Source organism: Syngnathoides biaculeatus, chromosome 2 (genome assembly GCF_019802595.1).
Source record: "Syngnathoides biaculeatus isolate LvHL_M chromosome 2, ASM1980259v1, whole genome shotgun sequence".
Classification (NCBI taxonomy): Eukaryota; Metazoa; Chordata; class Actinopteri; order Syngnathiformes; family Syngnathidae; genus Syngnathoides; species Syngnathoides biaculeatus.
In genome coordinates, this window is record NC_084641.1 from 41143993 (window position 1) to 41168683 (window position 24691).

The following is a 24691-nucleotide window of genomic DNA, read 5'->3' on the forward strand; positions in this document are numbered from 1 at the left end:
GCGCCTCAATCAGCGCGGGCACCCGCACAGCAAGTGCTGGAGCGGCAGGATCATGACAGTACCCCCCCCCAAAGGCACGGCTCCCAGACGTGCCTAAACGAAAAAACACAGACAATAATTAACACAGGCAGGGGTGTGTGGAGGGCACGCCCACCCCGAACCCAGTCTGGTGGCCATCCAGGCCACCAAACGCGAGGCGTCCGGGTGGACAGGTCAGGAGGACGACCCGGACGCCAACACCAGGGTCCCCACGGGGCGATTCGGGCGGACGACCTCTGTGAGGAACCAAACGGCGAAACAGGCCACTGCTCCAGACGAGAACCTCCCACATCGTGGTCGCAAGACGACCAGGAATTGGTCGCCACCGAGGCCTGGTCAGTAGGCAGCCGTGGATTGGTCACCAACGAGGCCAGGTCATGAAACGGCTGGGAGCCATCAGGAGCGAATAGGATGATGGAGAGAAGGACCAGGAGGCATGACCGCCACCATCCCGAAGTCTCTCCAGCTCCGGGGTGGCTCATCAGAACTCCCCAGCTCTTGTCGCCGTCGAGACACGGGCGTGGGACGGCCGCGGACCGGTCGCCGCTGGTACTACTGGACAGGAACGTGAGGTGGCTGGGGAACAGTCGCCACCTCCTGGACAGGAACGTGAGAAGGCGGAGGCAGCATCACCAACTCCACTTCCTCCTGGACGGGAACGTGAGGAGGCCGTGGTGCCATTGCCCCCTCCTGGACGGCAACGTGAGGCGGCTGGGGAACCGTTGCCACCTCCTGGACAGGAATGTGAGAAGCCGGAGGCAGCATCACCAACTCCACTTCCTCCTGGACGGGAACGTGAGAAGGCAGCGTCAGTGTCACCATCGCCACCTCCAGGACAGGAACGTCTGGGCGTGCCCGTCGCCGACAGAGCAGGAACGTGGAGCGACCGTGGGCCGGTCGCCGACGAAGCAGGAACGTGGACCGACTGCGGGCCGGTCGCCGACAAAGCAGGAACGTGGACCGACCGCGGGCCGGTCGCCGACAAAGCAGGAACGTGGACCGACCGCGGGCCGGTCGCCGACAAAGCAGGAACGTGGACCGACCCCGGGCCGGTCGCCACTGGTACTCCAGAGCATGGACGGGAAGCGGCTGAGGAGACGTTGCCACCTCCTGGACAGCAACGTGAGGCGGCATCGGGTCAGTCCCCACTTCCACGTGAGCTTGCGGTTCATTCGTTGAGACAGCAACGTGGGCGTTGCGCGGTAGCGGGTCCGTCTCCACGGCGACGTGAACGAGATTAGGCAGAGATTCAGTCGAAACTGACACATGGGCGTGTCTCGGGAGCGGGTCAGTTCCAACTGCCGTGTGAGCCTGAGTCCGCAACGAGTCCGTTGAAACTGCGACGTGGGCGTGTTAGAGGTGGGTCTGTTTCCACGGCGACGTGAACTTCAGTAGGCGGAGAGTCAGTCGAAACTGACACGTGGGCGTGTCTCGGGAGCGGGTCAGTTCCAACTGCCACTTGAACCTGCGTCAGCAGCGAGTCCGTCGCAACGGCGACGTCAGCATAGCTCGGCTGGTTCGCCAATCCATGCCGGACCTGGGCCGTGAGAGCCGCCAATTCGACGCTCTGCCGCTCTCTGTGCCCCCATTTCGCGGCAGAACGCCTCGTGATTTGGCGGCGCCTCCTCCCTCTGGGCTGGAAGCTTCGCCACCAGCTGCGGTTCTGCCGGTTTCGCCGTTGCCGGCGATGAGTGGGAGGACGATGTCTTAGTTGCCGCGCAGCGGGAGGCACCAGGGAGCGCCCGGCCGGGGAGTCTCCCCTGGTGGGTTCCCTCATACGGATTGGTGTACTTAAACCTACCGGGCGAAGACGCTCGGGTGCTGGAAACGCGGGGAGGTGAAACAAACTGACTGGGATGAAAGATCGGACGAGCAGATTCATAATCTGAATAATCGGAGTCGTACTCCGGCAGCCGGTCATACAAATCACGGTACTCCTTATATTCCGAAAAGTCACAGTCCAGAAGAATATGAGGAACCGGACGGGTTGTGTTCGGGACGTATTCATACCTCGCTGGCGGAACGTAAGACACGGAAGCGGAGGACGTCAGGGAGCCTACCCGGATCGGACAGGCTTGGTCCTCCGGCAGACGGTCTACCTTCCATCGGTCCCGGCGACGCCAGGTCTTTCCTGCTGGGTCCTGTGTTGGCCAGTTCGTTCTGTCACGTCCCAATGGAACAGGGGTAGGACCCAAATGCAGGACTCGGACGATGCAAGGTAGTTCAGGGAGAAACGTTTATTATATGCAGAGGTCGGGGATCGAGCAGGCGGTCAGATGCAGCAGCGGTAGTTGGGACGTCGGGCGAAGAGACCAGGTGAGCGGGCAGGCAGGAGTCGGCACACAGGAGAACGATCAAAGCAGGCAGAAGTATCAAAGGAGTCTGGCTTACAAGGTTGGTCGGAGAACAGGCGAAGGTCAGTACACACTGGTTGTCGATCAGGTATACGAGAGTGCTGGAACGGGACATGAAGCTCAACGAACTGGTAGGGCCCAGTTGTCATCGGGGTGATATAAATACACAGACTAATCAGCCCGCATGAGACGCAGGTGTGCGCCTCAATCAGCGCACCCGCACAGCTCGTGCTGGAGCGGCAGGATCATGACAGGTAAGCAGTCCAAAAAAGCCAGAGGCACAAAAACACATGGCAAAATGCAAGGTCCAAAAAACATGAAAACTTCTTCTTCTTTTCCTTTCGGCTTGTCCCGTTAGGGGTCGGCACAGCGTGTCATCTTTTGCCATTTTAGCCTATCTCCTGCATCTTCCTCTCTAACCCCAACTGCCCTCATGTCTTCCCTCAACACATCCATAAACCTTCTCTTTGGTCTTCCTCTCGCTCTTTTGCCTGGGAGCTCCATCCTCAGCATCCTTCTACCAATATACTCACTCTCTCGCCTCTGAACATGTCCAAACCATCGAAGTCTGCTCTCTCGAATCTTGTCTCCAAAACATGCAGCTTTGGCTGTCCCTCTAATGAGCTCATTTCTAATCCTATCCAACCTGGTCACTCCGAGCGAGAACCTCAACATCTTCATTTCTGCCACCTCCAGTTCAGCTTCCTGTTGTTTCTTCAGTGCCACCGTCTCTAATCCGTACATCATGGCCGGCCTCACCACTGTTTTGTAAACTTTGCCCTTCATCCTAGCAGACACTCTTCTGTCACATAACACACCAGACACCTTTCGCCAGCTGTTCCAACCTGCTTGGACCTGTTTCTTCACTTCCTGACCACACTCTCCATTGCTCTGTATTGTTGACCCCAAGTATTTGAAGTCCTCCACCCTCGCTATGTCTTCTCCCTGTAGCCTCACTCTTCCCCCTCCACTTTTCTCATTCACGCACATATATTCTGTTTTACTTTGGCTAATCTTCATTCCTCTCCTTTCCAGTCCATGTCTCCATCTTTCGAATTGTTCCTCTGCATGCTCCCTGCTTTCACTGCATATGACAATATCATCTGCGAACATCATGGTCCAAGGGGATTCCAGTCTAACCTCATCTGTCAGCCTATCCATTACCACTGCAAACAGGAAGGGGCTCAGAGCTGATCCCTGATGCAGTCCCACCTCCACCTTAAATTCCTCTGTCACACCTAAGGCACACCTCACCATTGTTCTGCTGCCATCATACATGTCCTGTACTATTTTAACATACTTCTCTGCCACACCAGACTTACGCATGCAGTACCACAGTTCCTCTCTTGGTACTCTGTCATAGGCTTTCTCTATATCCACAAAGACACAATGTAGCTCCTTCTGACCTTCTCTGTACTTTTCCACGAGCATCCTCAAGGCAAATAATGCATCTGTGGTACTCTTTCTAAGCATGAAACCATACTGTTGCTCGCAGATACTTACTTCTGTCCTGAGTCTAGCCTCCACTACTCTTTCCCATAACTTCATTGTGTGGCTCATCAACTTTATTCCTCTATAGTTCCCACAGCTCTAAACATCCCCTTTGTTCTTAAAAACGGGAACTAGAACACTTTTCCTCCATTCTTCAGGCATCTTTTTGCCCGCTAGTATTCTGTTGAATAAGTTGGTCAAAAACTCCACAGCCATCTCTCCAAATTGCTTCCATACCTCTACCGGTATGTCATAAGGACCAACTGCCTTTCCATTTTTCATCCTTTGTAGTGCCTTTCTGTCTTCCCCCTTAGTAATCATTTCCACTTCCTGGTCCTTCACTCTTGCCTCTTCAACTCTTACTTCTCTCTCATTTTCTTCATTCATCAACTTCTCAAAGTATTCTTTCCATCTATTTAGCACACTACCGGCACCAGTCAACACATTTCCATCTCTATCCTTAATCACCCTAACCTTCTGCACATCCTTCCCATCTCTATCCCTCTGTCTGACCAACCTGTAGAGATCCTTTTCTCCTTCTTTCGTGTCCAACCTGGTGTACATGTCTTCATATGCCTCTTGTTTAGCCTTTGCCACTTCTACCTTTGCCCTACGTCGCATCTCGATGTACTCCTTTCGCCTCTCCTCAGTCCTCTCAGTATCCCACTTCTTCTTCGCTAATCTCTTTCCTTGTATGACTCCCTGTATTATGGGGTTCCACCACCAAGTCTCCTTCTCCCCTTTCCTACCAGATGACACACCCAGTACTCTCCTGCCTGTCTCTCTGATCACCTTGGCTGTCGTCGTCCAGTCTTCCGGGAGCTTCGGTTGTCCATCGAGAGCCTGTCTCACCTCTTTCCGGAAGGCCGCACAACATTCTTCCTTTCTCAGCTTCCACCACATGGTTCTCTGCTCTACCTTTGTCTTCTTAATCTTCCTACCACCACCAGAGTCATCCCACACACTACCATCCTATGCTGTCGAGCTACACTCTCCCCTACCACTACTTTACAGTGAGTAACCTCCTTCAGATTACATCGTCTGCACAAAATATAATCTACCTGCGTGGTTCTACCTCCGATCTTGTAGGTCACTATATGTTCCTCCCTCTTCTGGAAATAAGTGTTCACTACAGCCATCTCCATCCTTTTTGCAAAGTCCACCACCATCTGTCCTTCAAAGTTCCTTTCCTGGATGCCATACTTACCCATCACTTCTTCATCGCCCCTGTTTCCTTTACCAATATGTCCATTATAATCTGCACCAATCACAACTCTCTCCCTGTCTGGGATGCTCAGAACTACTTCATCTAGTTCCTTCCAGAATTTCTCTTTCAACTCTAAGTCACATCCTACCTGTGGTGCATAGCCGCTAACCACATTATACATAACACCCTCAATTTCAAATTTTAGTCTCATCACTCGATCTGATCCTCTTTTCACCTCCAAGACATTCTTCGCCAGCTCTTCCTTTAAAATAACCCCTACTCCATTTCTCTTCCCATCTACTCCGTGGTAGAATAATTTAAACCCTGCTCCCAAACTTCTAGCCTTACTACCTTCCCACCTGCTCTCTTGGATGCACAGAATATCAACCTTTCTCCTAATCATCATGTCAACCAACTCCTGAGCTTTTCCTGTCATACTCCCAACATTCAAAGTCCCTACACTCAGTTGTAGGCTCTGTGCATTCCTCTTTTTCTTCTGACGCTGGATCCGGTTTCCTCCTCTTCTTTGTCTTCGACCCACAGTAGCTGAATTTCCACCGACGCCCTGCAGGTTAGCCAGGGGCGGGCGTTGTTAACCCGGGCCACGACCGATCCGGTATGGGATTCTTTAGATGAACGCTCATATTTGTTTGGCACAGTTTACGCCGGATGCCCTTCCTGACGCAACCCTCTGCATTTTTCCGGGCTTGGGACCGGCCTACAGATTGCACTGGTTTGTGCCCCCATAGGACTGCATTCCCAAAAAAAAAAAAAAAAAAAACCCCAAAAAAAACATGAAAACAAGCTCCAATAACTACTGTACTAGGCAAAAGAGAAACTTGACTTATACTTGGTGGCAATTACAAAACAAGAGGCTTGTATACTCACGCAGACTAATGCAGTCTCAAACAAAAAACTAGCAACTGGCAATACAACACACAAATCTTAAATACATGGCATAATTAGCGACAATGAGGTGCAGGTGAGGAGCTGCTGCCAGAGCCAGCCATGCACAGGGCAATGGCCTGGCCATGGCCCTGACAGTCATGGCGACCGGCAAAAAGTCGTGGAGTAGCGATTAGAGAACACGTTAATGTTGAATGCGCAGATGAGCCAATAAAGCCATTTGAGTAGCAAATCGGTGCTTCGTCCCATTATTGTTCTCGCCTCCCAGCTCACCTATGCAGCGAGAGAAGTAAGTTTAACCCCTGGGAGGACAACCTCGGCCCCGAAGAAGACATCTCCCATACGTCTCCAGGCCACGGTCAGGAGATTGTAGCAGGAAAAGTTAACACAATATTTTTGCAAAACTGGCATGCGTATTGAATGAAAATAGCTTTGCATTCGGATTGGGATTTTTGGAAAAATAATTGATCAAATTTGCTCTCAAAATGGCTAGGAAAAATGTAAACGAAAATTTGTGGATGAACATTTTTTTTTTTTAACCAGTCGGAGAGCTCATATTTTTTTGTCAAGCCTCAGGTGCGTGTACATTGTCTCTGTATGTGTGAGTTCCATGCAATCACTAGCATTACATTACAACATTTCCCACTCTCACGCTAAAGATACGACGCACTGGCAGCGGGGGCTCTCGGAGGCGTGGAGGGCTATAGCCAGGCCCAAATGACCTTTCGGATTGGCGCATCAGTCAGCAGGCGACACACCCTCATATTGTGCTGAGGGTCATCAATGATGCAGGGAAGCCGCTCGTTGTAAGGAGGGCTGCTCCTGCTTGAAGTGCGTGTGCAGACGGCAGTAGCAATATGGCGACAAGCGCAGTTTCTGCCAGACCCTTCGCAACTCTGCAGTCTCGCAACGGTTCCACGCGTTCCCTGTGACGCTTCCGAGGTAAGCGCACGCACTTTCTTTCCCTTCCATGAGGAGCTCGTTGTGTGTATGTGTGTGTGTGTGTGTGTGTGTGTGTGTGTGAGTGTGTGTGTGTAGGGGCGAGAGACAGCTGCCTTTTTGATGGCCTTGTCTTGCGTGAATGTCGCAGAGCTGGCCCTCATCATTCACCCCCACGACCCCCTCCTTTTTTCTTTTCAGATCTGAACGTGTGTCTTTAGCATCGTCCACTTACGGACCAGACGAACCTACAAAATGTCAAGTGTTTATTATGCGTACTAAGGGAGGAAGAAGCGCGTATCGGACGCACCATAAGATGGCTCCATTTTAAGAAATAAATACCCATTATATAATTGCTCATATTTTTTTTCACATTGCGGGACAGCTGACTCCATCTTAAAAATGTTTTTCACTTTGCGTGACACTTGGCTCAACCTTGGATGACAGGATGCGTGTGAGTATGTCCTTCCATGTGTCTTTTGGTGGTGTCGGTCCTTTCCTGTTTTTCTCTTATTTTTAAATGTTTTAGCTGGCACGCAGGTACGCACGCGGGCACACATTTCGTGTACTGCATCGATTTGCTCGTTGACAGGGCTGTACGGGTGTGGTGCACACCCTTCAAGGGAACGCGCAGTGTCGACGGCTTGCACCAAGATCTTTTGATCTTTTGAATGTACATTTTAAACACAATGATCACAATGATAGCACTGGCTTGTCGGGTTGCTGCAAATGACGACTCTTGAATATATATATATATATAAATAAATATTTTTTTTTGCCTGCCTCAGTCAATGCGCTTTTATTTTTTTGCGCACCTCTACATCCCCTACACAAACATGGACCCTCTTCGTCGGTCGTCGTCGCCGTGTCCATCCACTCGCGTCAGAGCACAAAACAAGCCTTATCGTGCGTGTCTCATTTTGTGTGTGGAATCAGATGATGCCTGGTAATTTTTTCCTCCGCCGTCGAGGGCACGACTTATCTTCTGATATGATTCTAATTTTATGCACCCGCGCCGTGCATGTGCGCACGCTCACGTGTGTCAGCAGAGCAGAAACTGAAGGCTGTTCCGGGTTCCATTTTAAAAAACAGACGTTTTTGCATGGGGGTGTCATGTTTGATTGCCCAGGCGCGCGCGCGGGCGTGTGTGTGTGCAGGTGCGTGAGTGAAGTACAGAGAGCCCCTCACGACCAACATGTTCACATAGACGGTGTTGGGAAAACGTGAATAAAAAGAAAAAAAAAAAAAAACGGCACGTCTGAATTTGCAGTATTTTAATATGCAATTTTCCATCTCATGCTGCCTCAAATGCATTGGGCTGACCCTGAAATTACCTGTCATGTAACATGCGCTGACTAAAAGGCTTTCCCTGAGACGAGCAGCCATTAAAGGATAAAAAAAAAAAAAAGTATTACGGTTTTCCATTTGAATTTCAAAAGGTCTTCAAGTAGACCACCTCCAGCACATCATAAATCATTAAATCATTTAAAAAGCCTTACATGAGGTTTTCTAAAACAGTTATTCTTTAAAATGACACTTTATACTTAAACATTCTGCTCAATAATCATCCATCCATTCATTTTCTGAGCCGCTTATCCTCACAACCTACAAACAAAACAAATGACACAAAACATGCACTTAAAACACTATTTACATGCTCCCAGAATGCTTTGCGGTACCCTTAGTGCCAGCAGTACCCCAAAGCATCCTGGTTAGATGTAAATAGTGAAGGCAAGTAATTCTTGGCCCCCGATATCATAATTTCTCTCTGAAGAGGTGAGCTTCCTGGAAAGATACGGGCAAGGATGTAACTTGCCATCTTTGGGGCACTTCTGCGATATCAGAATCAGATGCATCTACCTCGATGAAAAACTGGTGTTTAGGGTATGGCTAATTGGAGTTTTTTGAATGCTGCCTGACATAACGGGTCCCATAAAAATGGTCAGTGTGATGAGGTGAGCTCATGCATTATGGTACTAAAATTCCTTGTGAATTCCATCCATCCATCCATCCATCCATCCATCCATCCATTTTTTTCACTGCTTATCCTCACAAGAGTCGCGGGAAGTGCTGAACCCTATTCCAGCTGTCAACGGGCGGGAGGCGGGGTACACCCTTTGAACTGGTTGCCAGCCAATCGCAGGGCACATTGAGACAAACAGCCACACTCACAATCACAATCACACCTAGGGGAAATTTAGAGTGTCCAATTAATGTTGGATGTTTTTGGAATGTGGGAGGAAACCGGAGTGCCCAGAGAAAAACCCACGCAGGCAAGGTAGAACATGCAAACTCCACACAGGTGGGTCCGGTATTGAACTTGGGACCTCAGAACTGTGAGGCCAGCGCTTTACCAGCTGAAACCACAGTAAGTGAATGTCCTTGCGTGACTTAGGGGTAGGCAAATTGACAATGGCCTCTACTTTATTGGGGTCCATATTAAGGCTACACAGAGTTCATTCTGTCAAAGGCAGAACACAGGAGAGGACCCAAATGCAAGACTTGTGACAAGTTTTAGTACGAGCAGAGAGTTTTAATGGCAGGTAAAAGGTCGGTACACAGGCGGTTAGTCTAAAAGGCAACAGTATCCAAAACAGAGGCAGAGGCAAAGTAAAAAACATAAGGCAAGGTCAGATTATCGTGAGTCAAAACGAGGAATGCGGGAACGTGACATCGAGGTAAACAAATTTGCAACAAATGACATGACACACGAGTTTTATGTGAAAGGCACAGTTAACAAGCGATGAAATTCAACTGCTGGATTGGCTGGGTGTTGGGTACTATCTGACCTGAAGTAATCCTGCCTTCTTAACACTGAATTTAGATGGTGAATTTCAGACAGCGAATTGTAGCCAGTTGAATCTCAGGTGATTGAAAATATTGCGTTTAAATTTTAAAGGTTGAATTTTTTTACATGGCGAATGTGCTAACATTGAAAAGCTAAACTGAAATACAGCTATTGAAAATGTGGTCACTTTGAAATAATGTGAATCTTACAACATGACATTTTCAGTAGCATTTTTAATTATAATCCTGGTGGCAAATATTTACTTCCATACAGTAGTAGTAATAAGAAGTAATTAGTAGTAATAATGATATCTATCCATCCATTTTCTGAGCCGCTTATCTTTACGAGGGTTGCGGAAGTACTGGAGCCAATCCCAGCTGTCATGGGGCACGAGGCAGGGTACAGTACACCCTGAACTAGTTGCCAGCCAATCGCTGACCAATAATAATAATCAGAATAATAATTGTAAAATAATACTTGTTCTACTCTCTCTTTCTCTCTCTCTCTCTCTCTCTCTCTCTCTCTCTCTCTCTCTCTCTTTCTCTCACAGACACTCTCTGAGTGGGTGAATGTGAACGTTTTTCTGCAAAAAATGGCCAAAGAAATTTGCAAAATTGCCAAAATAACCACAAACTCAAATACAATACTTATATTATGGCAGTGGTGGCTAGACTGTTGCAGGAAAAAGTGGAGCTTTAAGAAAAGGAAAAAATAATTGAAGTAAGTTATTAATTGTGTGCTGCCTGTTTTATCCAGATACAGCAGATTATCATTTTGTTATATTGAATAGCTAATCTATCTATCTATCTCTCTATCTCTCTATCTCTCTATCTCTCTATCTCTCTATCTCTCTATCTATCTATCTATCTATCTATCTATGTGCACTGACAACCAGTTCAGGGTGTACCCTGCCTCCTGCCCGTTGACAGCTGGGATTAGCTCCAGCATTCCCACGACCCTTGTCAGGATAAGCGACTAAGAAAATGGATGGATTATTATACTCAATGTTGGCGTCACGGTGGGGCAACTGTAGCGCGTTGGCCTCACAGTTCTGAAGACCGGGGTTGAAATCCCTTCCCCGCCTGTCAGGAGTTTGCATGTTCTCCCCGTGCCTGCGTGGGTTTTCTCTGGCCACTCTGGTTTCTTCCCACATCCCAAAAACATGCAACATGAATTAGACACTCTAAATTACCCTTAGGTGTGATTGTGAGTGGGACTGTTGTCTGTCTCCATGTGCCTTGTAATTGGGTGCCAACCAGTTCAGGGTGTACCCTGCCTTCTGGCCCATGACAGCTGGGTTGGCTCCAGCACTCCCGTGATCCTCGTGTGGATAAGCGGCTCAGAAAATGGATGCGTGGATATAATCACTGGTGTCCTTCAAGGGGAAATTCAATATAGCCTCTGTCGAGTGAAGATTTTGCATTGTTGAAGGCAACAACCGTGTTTTAAACCAATAGTTGAATTATTTAGAGGTCTTTGTCTGAAAAAACAAATCACACTTGAAAATTTTAAACGCTCGTCCCAGAGCTGACATGTACTATCTGTCTTGGGTTATGCCCATGGATGCATGTACCACCATTTGGACATAAATGGTGAAGAACAGAAACGCGTGAGCTGATTTATGCTCTGCTCTATCCTCTCACAGATCTGCTGCCTAAAGCCCACATAGTTGCAGGATGAAAACATGGCTGCACCCCTTCTTGCACCGCCAGGACCTGACAGCTTTAAGAGGTTTAATGTGGAATCTTTGGCGGCCCTTGAGCAGCGCATCAATGAGGAGAAGAACAAGAAGCCGCCAAAGCAGGACAGCAGTTACCGTGATGACGATGATGAGAACAAGCCCAAGCCCAACAGCGACCTGGAGGCTGGCAAGAGCCTGCCCTACATCTATGGGGACATCCCTAAGGGAATGGTGGCGGTACCATTGGAGGATCTGGACCCTTACTACCTGAACTCTCAGAAAGTGAGTTTAAATAATAATATATAAATAATAAGAATAGAGTGTTTTCAAATCAGATAGATGGTTCATTTGTAGATGATAAATAAGAGTTTTATTGCAAATGTCTATTTGAAATACGTGGGGCAGTCAAAAAGTAACGAGTCCAATTTAATTTAACGTTCTAATGATTGAAAAATGCTCTAGAAATTTTCACAGTTTGTATGTTTAAATACTTGTTTGTAAGTTTCTTTTTAAAAAAGTTTTAACCCTGTCCACCGTTTTGGTAATTAAATTATTGTTGGATTCCTGCCCAATGAAAAGCAAAATTATTTGTGTAGCACATTTCATACACAAGGTGACTCAATGCGCTTCACATGAATAAAAGCATTCAGATTCATAAATAAAAACATTTGAATAAGTAAAATTAAAACAACTTTTAATCCAAGAAGTACCACTGAAAATGTGGAAGGACTCTAAAACGCATGAGAAAAAGGAAGAGTTTTTAATCTGGATTTGAAAATACTCACATTTGGGGCTGACGTCACCTCTGCTGGCAACTTATTCATTTTTTTTGCTAAATGCTGCTTCACCATGTTTGCTTTGGACTCTTCACTCCATTGTTAGAACTAAGTCAGTCGATTTCAGAGCCCAACTGGGTTTGTATTTCATAAGAATTTCTTCCATGTATTCAAGACCTAAATCATTTAGCGATCCATAGACGATTAACAGAGCTTTAAAATCTATTATAAAATGGACTGGAAGTCAGTGTAAAAACTTTAGAATTGGAGTTATATCCTCTGAGATCTTTGTTCTGGTCACAACCTGAGCTGTAGCATTCCGAACGAGCTCTAGCTGTTTAATGCTCTTTTTGAGGACCCCAGTCAGTATACTTGCGATAAAAGCATGGATAAGCTTCTCCTGGTCTGCTTGACACATGCAAGCCTTCACTGCCGATATCTTCTTCAGATGGTAAAAGGAAGTTTCAGTAATTTATTTGAGATGACTGTTGTAGGTCAGGTCGGATCTATGAGAACACCAAGGTTTTGGACTTGGTCTTTGCTTTTTAAAGATAGTGAGTCCAGGTATATGTGAACAGCAATCATTTTTTCTTTATTGCCAATAGAAATTATCTTAGCTTTGTTGTGGTTTAGTTGAAGGAAATTTTGGCTATCCAATTATTTTATACTTTAGACAGTGGCACAACACCTCAATTGAACTATAGCCATTTGGAGACACTGCTACATATAACTGTGTTTAAGGCATATGATAGTCAAAATTAAAGTTCTGGAAAATTTGACCCAAGGGGTAGCATATTCAGGCTGAACAGGAGGGGTTTAAGAAGTGTCCCTTGAGGGACCCTTTATGTGATTGCCATTTGTTGACATTGAGCACTTCCAATGGTTACAAAGTAGCTCCTTTCCACCAGGTATGCTTTGAATAATTTAATGACCATGACATTTAGTCCTACACTCATTTCCAACCTTTTGAGCAGTATATTGTGATCTACGATATCAAAAGCCACCCTGTGATCCAGCAAGAAAAAAATGGACGCCCTTCCTGAGTCAGTATTCAACCTTATGTCATTTAGCACATTGATAAGAACAGATTCTGTACTTTGATAAGTTTGAAAACCTGATTGAAATATGTCAAAAAGTCCATTTAAATTCAAGAAATTGCTGCGTTGATAAAAATAACATTCTCAACAATCTATACTATGAAATGGAGATTAGACATTGGTGTATAGCTTGCTAGCACAGAAGTGTCCAGTGCTCAGTTTTTTTAGAAGAGGCTTAACAGGACCTACTTTCAGAGGCCCCGTAGCTCAGTGGTTAGAGCACTGGTTTGGTAAACCAGGGGTTGTGGGTTCATATCCCACTGGGGCCTCCACTCCCTGGGAAGGGTTGCGTCAGGAAGGGCATCCGGCGTGAAAATTGTGCCAAACGTATATATGCCTCCATCTGAGATGATACGCTGTGGCGACCCCGAAAGGGACAAGCTGAAAGAAACACACTTAACAGGACCTACTTTAAGAGCGTTAGGAAACTTGTCAGAGGGAAGTGAGCAGTTCATTATTTGTTGCAAATCAGCTCGCACTGATTTCACAATAGTTTTCAAAAAGACAAATGGTATTGAGTCAAGACAGCTTCTTGATGGTTTCAGCTGCTGAACAGTTTTCTCAACAGTTTTTGGCATGGTAATAGCGTTTTTACTGGGTGGCTTCAGATGTAGTATCATTGTATCACTTTGCTGATTTGTGGTCATATTTAACCGAAGGATTGTATTTTTTCACAAAAATAGGCAAACTCATTGCATATCAGCTGTTTCGAGTTCTGGAGCTATCTGATTCGGGGGATTTGTGGCCTTGTCAACCGTAGCAAATGGACCACGAGTATTGCTGAGGTTCTTACTGATGATTTCAGAAAAGTGTTGCTGTCTAGCCCTAACTAACTCTTGGTCAAAATTACAAAGACACTGTCTGTAGTGGTGGGCAGCACAGTGATACTGCTGTTGAGCGTTGGCCTCACAGTTCTGAGTAATAGGCTTCAAATCCCGGGCCCGCCTGTGTCGCGTTGGCATGTCCTTCCCGTGTCTGCGTAGGTTTTTTCCGGGCACTCTGGTTTCCTGCTACATCCCAAAAACATGCATTCATTGGAGACTCTAAATTGCCCCTCGCTTGTGAGTGCGACAGTTGTCTGTCTCAATGTGCCCTGCGATTGGTTGGCAACCAGTACATGGTGTACCCTGCCTCCTCCCTGATGACAGCTGGGATTGGCTCCAGCACTCCCACGACCCTCATTAGGATAAGAGGGTCAGAAAATGGAGGGATGTTCCTTTTCTTAGTAGACATTGAAGTTGTCTCAACTTTTGGAAGAAGTAGTTAAAATGGCCACACACAAAAATGGTAAAAAAAATAGCCATATCCTTAATGTCAATTGATAGAATCGCAACATCCTTAGAGATAACTAGGTTTAAGATATGACCTTGACTGTGAGTTGTACTCTTAATATGTTGGGAGAGGTAAAATGTGTCTAGTATGGCAAAGAGTTCAATAGATTTTATTTCCATGTTGTTGTCACCATGAATGTTAAAGTATCCTGTTTTGATAAAAAATAATTGTAGTCAGTACAAATAATTGACAGCAGTTCTGAAAAATATTCCATACATTTTTCATTATATCTCAGAGATATATAAATTACAACAAGAATAATCTTTGGGTCACCTTTAACGAAAAACACAGATATTCAAAGAAGTCAAAATCCATCCATCCATTTTTTGAGCCGCTTCTCCTCACGGGGGTTGTGGGAGCCAAACCCAGCTGTTCTCGAACTGGTTCGCAGCCAATCAAAGGGCACATGAAAACAGACAAGTCACACTCACAATCACATCTAGGGGCATTTTAGAGGCACTGGGAGAACTCCACAAAGGCGGGGCCGGGATTGAATCCTGGTCCTCAGAACTGTGAGGCCAACACATTACACCTGTGCACCATGCCAGAGCTAAAATCACCTCATATAATTTTTATTTTACACTGAAATAATGACTTAAAAATAGCAATACCTCCACCCATTTTTTCCTATTGGACACTTGTTCATAAAATAAAAATTTGCTGGTGTTACCTCATTTTAAATGCTACTTCAGTTACTTTCTGTTAACCACGCTTCATTTAATAACCAAAAGTCCAGATTATAGGTTGTAATTATATCATTAATAAACAATGATTTACGACCCAGTGACCTGATATTTAAAAGCGCTGGTCTCGCAGAGATAACTAGAGACAATGGTTTGATGGATTCACATTTTCTCCTCACTAAGTTTGACGTTTTATTTTTCATGCCATGTCTCTTTGAGGAACTTTCTGTCCTTGATAATTACAGCGATGAAAAATGCCCGTTTTATTCTGGAAAAGACTCCGCACATGCCAGTCATATTCGCAGAATAGATTCTTTCTGGTTGAGGAGGGGCCTTTCACATTTCAGAGTGTTTTCAGGTAAGGGGGGATGGGAGGAGGATCTTTGCATGGTGTGGCTGTCACGTCCCATTGGAACGGGGGTAGGACCCAAATGCAGGACTCGGACGATGCAAGGTAGTTCAAGGAGAAACGTTTATTATATGCCGAGGTCAGGGATCGAGCAGGGAGTCCGGTGCAGCAGCGGTAGTTGGGACGTCGGGCGAAGAGAGCAGGTGAGCGGGCAGGCAGGAGTCGGTACACAGGAGAACGATCAAGGCAGGCAGAAGTATCAAAGGAGTCAGCTTACAAGGTTGGTCGGAGAATGGGCGAAGGTCGGTACGCACAGGTTGTCGATCAGGGATACGAGAGTGCTGGAACGGGACATGAAGCTCAACAAACTGGCGCCGGGCAGTCGTCATCGGGGTCATATAAATACACAGCATAATCAGGCTGCATGAGGCGCAGGTGACATTGAAAGTGTCAATGTCAATGGGTCAGGGACAGTTGTGGAAAATTTAGAGTGCTGGCTCATCTCATGTCATTTGCTTCTCCAATTGTTTGGATGACCCTAATGAGTCGGTCTGACCCTTGTCTCTTGTTCTTCTGATTGTTTGGGAGCATTGCATTGTTTTGTTTTTTAGTTGTGTTCACATTTGTACAATTTTGTTTTTGGGCCTTTGAATAACATACATAGTAAAAAGCGTTGGCAGCTAGTCCCTTATTTCCTCATCTATTTAGGCAGAAACCATCAGCCTTGTAAAGATGTCTGTGCTCCCAAAAAGTGGACAAATTGTAAATGAAACTCATGGACAGTGCAGTACACACTACAGTTAACCACTTGTTTAATTGACGGAGCCTCGACAAAAGTTCATCTCCAAGTCTTACAAGTTGGAGAGGACCACTTATAAAAACATCTGCATGCAGACATTGTACCTTTGTTAGATCAGATATCAGCAAAACCACTAGGGTTCAAATCAATCTGGACTTTCCAAGTTCTCACCTTCCCTGAATGGGTTTTCTCTGGGCATTGCAGTTTCCTCCCACATGCCAAAAACATGCATGCTAGGTTAATTGTAAACTAAATTGCCCATAGGTGTGAATGTAAGTGCAAATGATTGTTTATATGTGTGCTGTGATTGGCTGGTGATCAGTTCAGGGTGTAACCAGCTCTAGTACTCCTGCAAGCCTCATGAGAATAAGGGGTACTGGCAATGAATGACTCAATATTTATTACATTTTATTATTTACAGAAACAGTTTAAGCAATTGTTTAATGAGATAAATGTGGAAAAACTAAGTAGAAAATTAATAGACACATTTCAATTAACCAATTTTAATTTTGTAAATAGCTATATTAACAAGTAACATAGTAGGACTCTGAGAAAAGGAAATGGCAAGATTCAAGAATTGAGCGGGCTGTATATGGCCCTTGCCCTCTAATTTGCCAACCCCTGTTTTGCAGTAACGGTTTGCTGGATTTTACACTTGGATTGATGACTGTTTCAGAATTACCTGTATTCCCAAATTACTTCTTGCTGCATTGGGATGGAAGAATGGATGTTCCATTGACTGGAAATGGTTGGTATCAGGTATCAAACTCAAGGCCCTCGGGCCAGATCTGGCCCACCACATCAATTAATGTGGCCGGCAAAAGTAAATCACATGCGTCATCTTCACGTTCTTTCCAAAATTCCACAAATGATTGAAAACTGCTGGCATTTTTCTTTTTACTAATACTCTAATAAGTTCATAATAGTTGAACAGTATTCATTAGCTACTGATAACAAAACTAGTTATCCAGGAATTTGTTGTGGATTTGGATTGATATTGGGTTATTATAGTTTTCTATAGTTTCACAGTCATAACAGCCATCTGAGGGAAACCATAACTATGATGTGGCCAGTGTTAAAAATGAGTTTGACAACTATTGTCTAAGTGAAGCAGTTGAGGCCAAATGGAGTACACTACTATTCTCTTGATTTACTCAACACCACATCATCTAAACCAGTGGTTTTCCACCTTTTTGGGATGTGCCCCTCCACCACATGAACTTCTCTCTGAGGGATGGGGGGCGCTAGCACTGAAAATTGTAAAAGCGGGAGTGCGTGATAAAACTGGAAATTAGAAACTGGGGATTGAAAATTTGTCAAGTGGGGGGAGTGAAACAATCCCCTTCCCATCAAGACTCCACGACTCCCTATTTGGAAACCATGACCTAGGCTCAGCTAAGGCAAGCTAAAATAGGCTCCGCTATAACCACACTCAAACACAACACGTGGGCAGCATTTTTCATCATAAAATGACAAGCGTTCATAAGTTAGAGATACTGTATATATATATCCATCCATCCATTTTCTCAGCTGTTTATCGTCACATGGATCGCGGGGAGTGCTGGAGCCTATCCCAGCTGTCATCGGGCAGGACCCCCCGTACACCCTGAAATGGTTTCCAGCCAATTGGAGGCACATCAAGACAAACGCTCACAATCACACCTCAGGGCAATCTAAAGTGTCCAATTAATGTTGCAAGTTTTTGGGATGTGGGAGGAAACCGGAGTGCGCGGCGACTCATAGCGAGGAAATGAGACTGCCGTGATGATTTCCATTTCATAGTAACTTTCTTGTAGGTGCACTGCCGTGTTTAATGATCTTTCAATGAGCTCTTTAAATGGGGTTCTTGCAGGTTTTTCGGGCAAGGTCAGAGGCAGTGACTCAATGTTCTATATGAGGATGGACTTTGTGGAACAAAAATGACTGAAACCAAAATATTCCTGACGTGTCTGGCTGATTCCGGTGACCTTGCCAACATCTCTCCATCGCTGTAATATAATGTAGTTTGTGAGTTTGTTACTGCAGAGGTGCCGGCATGCTGTATTATGGAAGATGTTTTAAGGTCATTTATCTTCAGGTTATTCTTACAAATTTCATTACAACCTCTTACAGGTTTTTTTTAAAGATTCAATAATGAGTAAAAATGATTGTAAAAAGAAAAACATCCAACATGTTTGGTCAAGTACAAGCAGGTCTGTCCTCTTGACTATCCTACCAGTCTATGTGTGACTTTGACTGATAAGTACCAAAGTTGTTTTCTGAAAATTACAATATGCCATGTTTTTTCCCTGTTTTATGCATAACATAAGTTAACATGAATCTGTGACCTTGTTTAAGTTGGATATCTATGCAATCTGTCAATGGAATGCAAAGGCGATTGACAGTATAAGGCTTGCAAAATAGGTGGCTTTAATCTTGCTGACGTGACATAGTTTTATTAATTAATCTTCAAGTCCCTGTCCACTTTATGGTTGGTATCCAATAGGGTTGGACATTGTTTGAATGAGAGATTCCTAGTCCCGATTCTCATTTTAGGGGGTTGGGTGAGAGAAGGTTTGCTTGGTTAAAATTAAAAAGTATCCAAATTATGATCATCCATTGTCTTAGGAGCCCGCAATATTTATGGAACTAACCCAATCGACTTAATATTCATTAATTAATGTTTCAAGTAAAAGTTAAATATACCATTGTTCTTATAGTTATTTTAACTGTTCCCATCCATCCGTTTTCTTAGTCGTGTATTCTCACAAGGGTCACGGGAGTGCTGGAGCATATTCCAGCTGTCAATGGGCAGGAGGCAGGGTATACCCTGAACTGGTGTCCAGCCAATCGCAGGGGACATGGAGACAGACAACAGCTGCACTCACAATTACACCTAGGGGCAATGTAGAGTGTCCAATTAATGTTGTTTTTGGGATGTGGGAGGACACCGGAGAAAACCCACGCTGGTATGGGGAGAACATGTAAATCCTACACAGGGTGGGCCAGGATTGAACCCGGTCCTCAGAAGTGTGAGGCCAACTCTTTCCGCTGTTGCACCGTGCTGCCTTTAACCGTTTTAATTTATTTTATTGTTTCAGTCACCCAATTGACTGAGTGTTTACTGCACTGAAGCTCTGCATGGTGTGGGTTGAGACTCTGAGTGGGGGGGAAAACGTCAGACTTCTATACATTGTGAAAGCCTCCTTTGTGTGAAATAATTTTATTCCAAATGTTGCATCAAAGTGGTCATTAATTTTAACAAAGTTTGTTCACTGCCACCACCGTTGTTCAGAAGGACATCTTTGTGTGCGTTCCTCATTGGTTTTCGGCATCAAAATTGCAAAGTGAAATTTAAAAATTTGACGTTTCTGGAAATGCAATGTTAGTCCTGGTACCAATCGTTTCGCGACTCTCACTGCCCAACCTTAGAATCCAATCCACCTACTAAACTCAGCTGAACGGCAACATAGCATTTTCAAGTTTTAAGCAAGCGAATATTAGCTGCTGCCTAGGCATACAAATAAAGTCCATGGAATATACTGTACATCTGCTTATTACTAAACACATCAAACTATACACCAAAACCTCTTGTAATTCACTAAATATTGCGAATTTGAAACTATTAACAAGCTATCAACATTAATCAATGGCAAAGTCCCATCATATGGATATATAGCACAACAAAACATCCCTCCATCCATCCATTCATCCAATTTCTCTCAGCAAAAATCTAGTATGCAAATAGATAATGTAAAAAAAAAAAAGGTCAACTTTTACTAAAATGGTCTAGAACCGCAAGTCCAATGAATACATTTTTTGGCTGTTCCTAATGTGAAAGAACCCGCAGACATAATCGTTAAAGGTGTTACTCTGGCTAGCTAGCAGAGGTATTTCAGCATGCAGATGTCTTTGGATTTTGGGATTTTGATGAAAACAGTGACCTCCTTGTCAGCAAAAAGGATCATGCTAAATTACAGCATGCACCAATCAACAATGCCTGAGAGGCATTTGGGGTATTTTCAGAATAAATTGTCAGTACATAAAGCTTCTCCAATGGCTACTGCAAACAGCAATATAGTGAAGGCAAGTCAATTGACCTGATTGCACTGAAGTCTGTAGACCAAACGGCCAGATTCCGTGACCTGGTCAGGCCAGGACTCACAGCAGAAGCTAGACGAAAAGGGACTGTGAAAGATGGTCAGAAGGAGGACGCAATGCAGATTTGCACAAACTGAATTCCATGAGTGGCCCCTTCACAAAGCCAAAGGAGATTGATGAATTCGTTTAGTCAGCTGTCGTATCAGAGGAAGCCATAGTTGGCCATCTCTTTCTTGAAGGAAAGGCAGGCCACCATTCTGTCATGGCCCAATACGTCTCCACTGTTCGAGATGAAAGAGAACTACATAAGAATCTACCCCTGTCTACATATGCCAAAAGGTATAGGATGTACACTATTTGTCAAAGTTGTAGACCAGACATGTCCTCGTAAGATTTGACTCAGTTGTAAACAAAATAAAACACTCTATACAAATGACCGAAGTCCATCCATCCATCCGTTTTCTGACCCGCTTATCCTCAAAAGGGTTGCAGGAGTTCTGGAGCCTATCCCAGCTGTTTTCGGGCAGGAGGCGGAGTACACCCTGGAGTGGTTGCCAGCCAATCGCAGGGCACATAGAGTCTCAATTTAGAGTCTCTACTTATTGCATGTTTTTAAGACTTGGGAGTAAACCAGAGTGCCCAGAGAAAACCCATGCAGGCATGGGGAGAACATAAAAATTCCGCACAGGTGGGGCTGGGATTTGAACCCTGAGCCTTTGAGCTGTGAGGCAGATGCTCTAACCAGTCATTTACCGTGCCCCCATGACTGAAGTCAACTAATCTAATTTTAATTTTGTTATGGTAAAAACATTATAGTCCATTGCCATGGTTTGATGCCCCAAACTCCCAAAGTATCTCCCTAGAGGACTCCTCAAGGGACATGTTCAAACACCTTCTCCAAGACAACAAAACACATGTAGTTTGGTTGGTGAACTCCCATGGCCCCTTGAGGACCCTGCCGAGGGTGTAGAACTGGTACACAATTTCACGGACAGAGCGAAAACCACAACCTCTTGAATCTGGGATTTGACTTCCTGATGGACCGTCCTCTCCAGCACCACTGAATGGACGTTACCGGGGAGGCTGAGGAGTGTAATCCCCCTGTAGTTTGAACACGCCGTTTGGTGTGATCACACGCCTTCTTAAAAAGAAGGACACCACCCCATTCTGCCAATCCAGAAGAACTGTCCCTGATGTCCATGCGGTGTTGCAGTGGTGTGTCATAACATCCAGAGCCTTTTGTAACTCCGGGTGAATCTCACCTACTCCTGCGGCCCTGCCACCTCGGTGACCTCAACCCCTCAATTAGTATACCCCGCCTCAGAGAACCCAGACTCAGCTTTCTCTTTCTCTTCTGTGTAGGTCTTCGAAGTATTCTCCCCACTCCCGATTTGAGGCTAGCAGAGCCCCATCCTCACTATACACAGAGTTGATGGTGCACTGGTTCCCCCTCCCAAGACGCCGGATGGTGGACCAGAATTTCCTGGAACGCCTCTGGAAATCTTTCTCCATGGCCTTACTGAACTCCTCCTATGCCCCTGTTTTTGCTTAAGCGACCACTAAAACTGTATTCGGCATGGCCATCCGGTGTCCATCAGCTACCACTGGAGTCCCACAGGCCAAACCGGCCCGAAAGGAAGAAGTTTGATGTCATCCAACGTGTTTGAGCATTGCCACCATGACAGGCACCGATAACCATAAGGCCACAACTCAGATTGGCCACATCAGCATGCATGGAACATTGTCCACTCAGACTTGATATTCCCCGCCTCCCCCCTTCTTCTCACTAGGATCACACCAGTTTCTTTCCAAATTGACTACAGGCAAAAGGCAGGGTATACCCTAAAATGGTCCTCAACCAATTGCAGGACATGCAGAAAAAAAAATACCATTCACATGAACATTCACACCCACGGGCTATTTAGACTCTTAAATGGATCTACCATGCATGTTTTTGTGAGGAGGATGTGTGAGGAAACCAGAGTATCTCGAGAAAACCCTCACAAGCAGAGGTAGAACGTTCAAACTCTACACAAGAGAGGTTAGATATGAACCTGGGTCCTCAGAACTGTGAGAAGAGCTCCAGTAGGTCAATTAATACGCAAATTAAATGACCCACGTGCAACTTTCTTTTCATTCTGACCCACTCGAGTTCAGTCAAAACCATTAAGGCTGGTGGCCCATTTGTCAGCGCTGACAATAATGAGGAACAAAAAATTCAAATTCGATTTAAAAAATGTTTCCTCACAAACACCCTGGATGGCAAAGAGGATGACATGCTGTGGCAGGAAGATGGGATCATTGTTCATGAATGCAGGAGGCATCAGAACTGGACCAAGTCATCAATGATGAGTTTGACAGTGATGCACAAAGGTAGCTACAATGGATATTTTTCAGATTGGAGTTGAGTGATATTCTTCTTTTGATGTCTTGGTCAAAGATGTGCAAAAATGCTTTATGCATAAATATGTAATGGAAAAAAACGTTTAACACAGTGTAAAATAATTTAGTTATTTATGGCTGTAATATGTGTTATCAACAGTATTGATAAAATGTTATGCCATTGTTGAGCATTTGTTTTAGTTGGTTCAGAGATTCTGTTCTAACTATTGCAGGGACCAGGACAAGCATGTCCTGTACCACTGCATCAGTAAATGCACAGACTATTATTAATGAATGTTGTACAGACGATTTTTTGAAAAACAATGGAAGTACAAACAATAAAAGTACAAACCTAGCAAAATAGAAATACAGATAATTCCTAAAATTTTGAGCATATGGATTGCAGCAAATTGGTGGTGCGCTTTGTTCATTGGTAGAGGGTTTTCCTGATTTTTTTAGGTCAACTTCGCGGGTGCGCATTATACTTCAGGACGCATTATAGTCACAAACAAACAAACGAAAATACGGTACGTGCACAGAGGTTTGAATTGATTGAAACTCATGTTTACATTGAACTGAAAATGTTAATGGTTTGTTAAATCCAACTCTTAACATGCATGGATTCCTCTCACCAAACATCTACCCACCCAGCCCAGTCATCTCAACATTTTAGCCTTTAAACCTGTGGTTGTATCATAGGAGAAGCAGCTTCTCAAACTTGAGGTCAGAGAGTCTGTTCCTCTTTGGTGTGAAGATCAGCTTCCCCACACTTGACATGCACATTTTTACCTTTCACCTCAACGAGGTTAAAGTAGTGTTTGAATCTCCATTTGGCAAATGCCATCTGAGTCCTCCTCACTCGCCTTTTCTCGTTATGTGCTGTAAACACCCGCCACTATGAATGCGCTCTAAACACCCGCCCACCTAATTCCTCTGATTGGCTGAATCTTACTATATCTTAGACAATCATCATTACTTGGGAGATTATCTCACCCTCCCAACTCTTGTTACTCTGCAACACTCAAGCACACAAGACAAGACACACACTTGTGCCTGAGTCCTGTCGGTGTGAGTGAAATTGGATGACAGCTTTTATGTTTTTTTTTTAAATTGGGCAGCTTCAGTAACGGGCAGTAACGGGGTATTGATAATGGTAACGCTGTTATACTAACAGTCAGCCAATTAATTTGATAAATTTATTTAATTAGTTAGATTACCTGTTATCTGCGTTAGTAACGCTGTTTATTTAAACGCTGTTATTCCCATCACTGGCTGTGAGTGTAATATTGCAATATTATGGGATACACACGCGAAGATTACACTCATAAGCTTTTTTACATTTATATGCAAGTGTCTTTACCAAGTCATGCATGGATTTTTGTTGTTGTTGGTATTTCAGAAGCATGCTTGGTTTAACAGGTTTGGGAAAGGAAACCTGAGAGTCTGGATATTGTTCATGTCGCGACATTAATATATATTTCCGAACTATCAAACAGACAGATGTTGGAAACAACCAAAGTTATCCATAAATACAAAGAAAGTAGAGCAAATGAGATCAGAAATTAAGTTGGGTGTAAAAATATGGAAAGACACAGGGGAAAAGTATTGAACACATAAAAAAGATATGTGAAAAAAGGTATGGAAAGCAGAGACGGTACAAAATCTAATAATAACCAAACAGTAATCCAGTCCCTTGTCACTTCAAATGCATATCACCTGGTTCAGTGCTGAATGGTTGCCTAGAAAAAAGTACCATTTCCAAGGTGTGTCAATATACATCTTATTAAA

The 24691-nt window shown here is 44.7% G+C and overlaps 1 protein-coding gene across 1 annotated transcript in view; it reads left to right on the plus strand.

Moving 5' to 3' along the window:
• Window positions 1-5540: 5540 nt before the first annotated feature.
• Window positions 5541-24691, plus strand: part of scn8aa (sodium channel, voltage gated, type VIII, alpha subunit a) — a 177929-nt gene continuing 158778 nt past the window's right edge. The window contains exons 1-3 of the mRNA XM_061805759.1: window positions 5541-6573; window positions 6657-7390; window positions 11370-11687. Of these exons, the coding sequence (XP_061661743.1) occupies window positions 11409-11687 (279 nt within the window). The 5' untranslated portion in view covers window positions 5541-6573; window positions 6657-7390; window positions 11370-11408. The remainder of the gene's footprint in view (window positions 6574-6656; window positions 7391-11369; window positions 11688-24691) is intronic.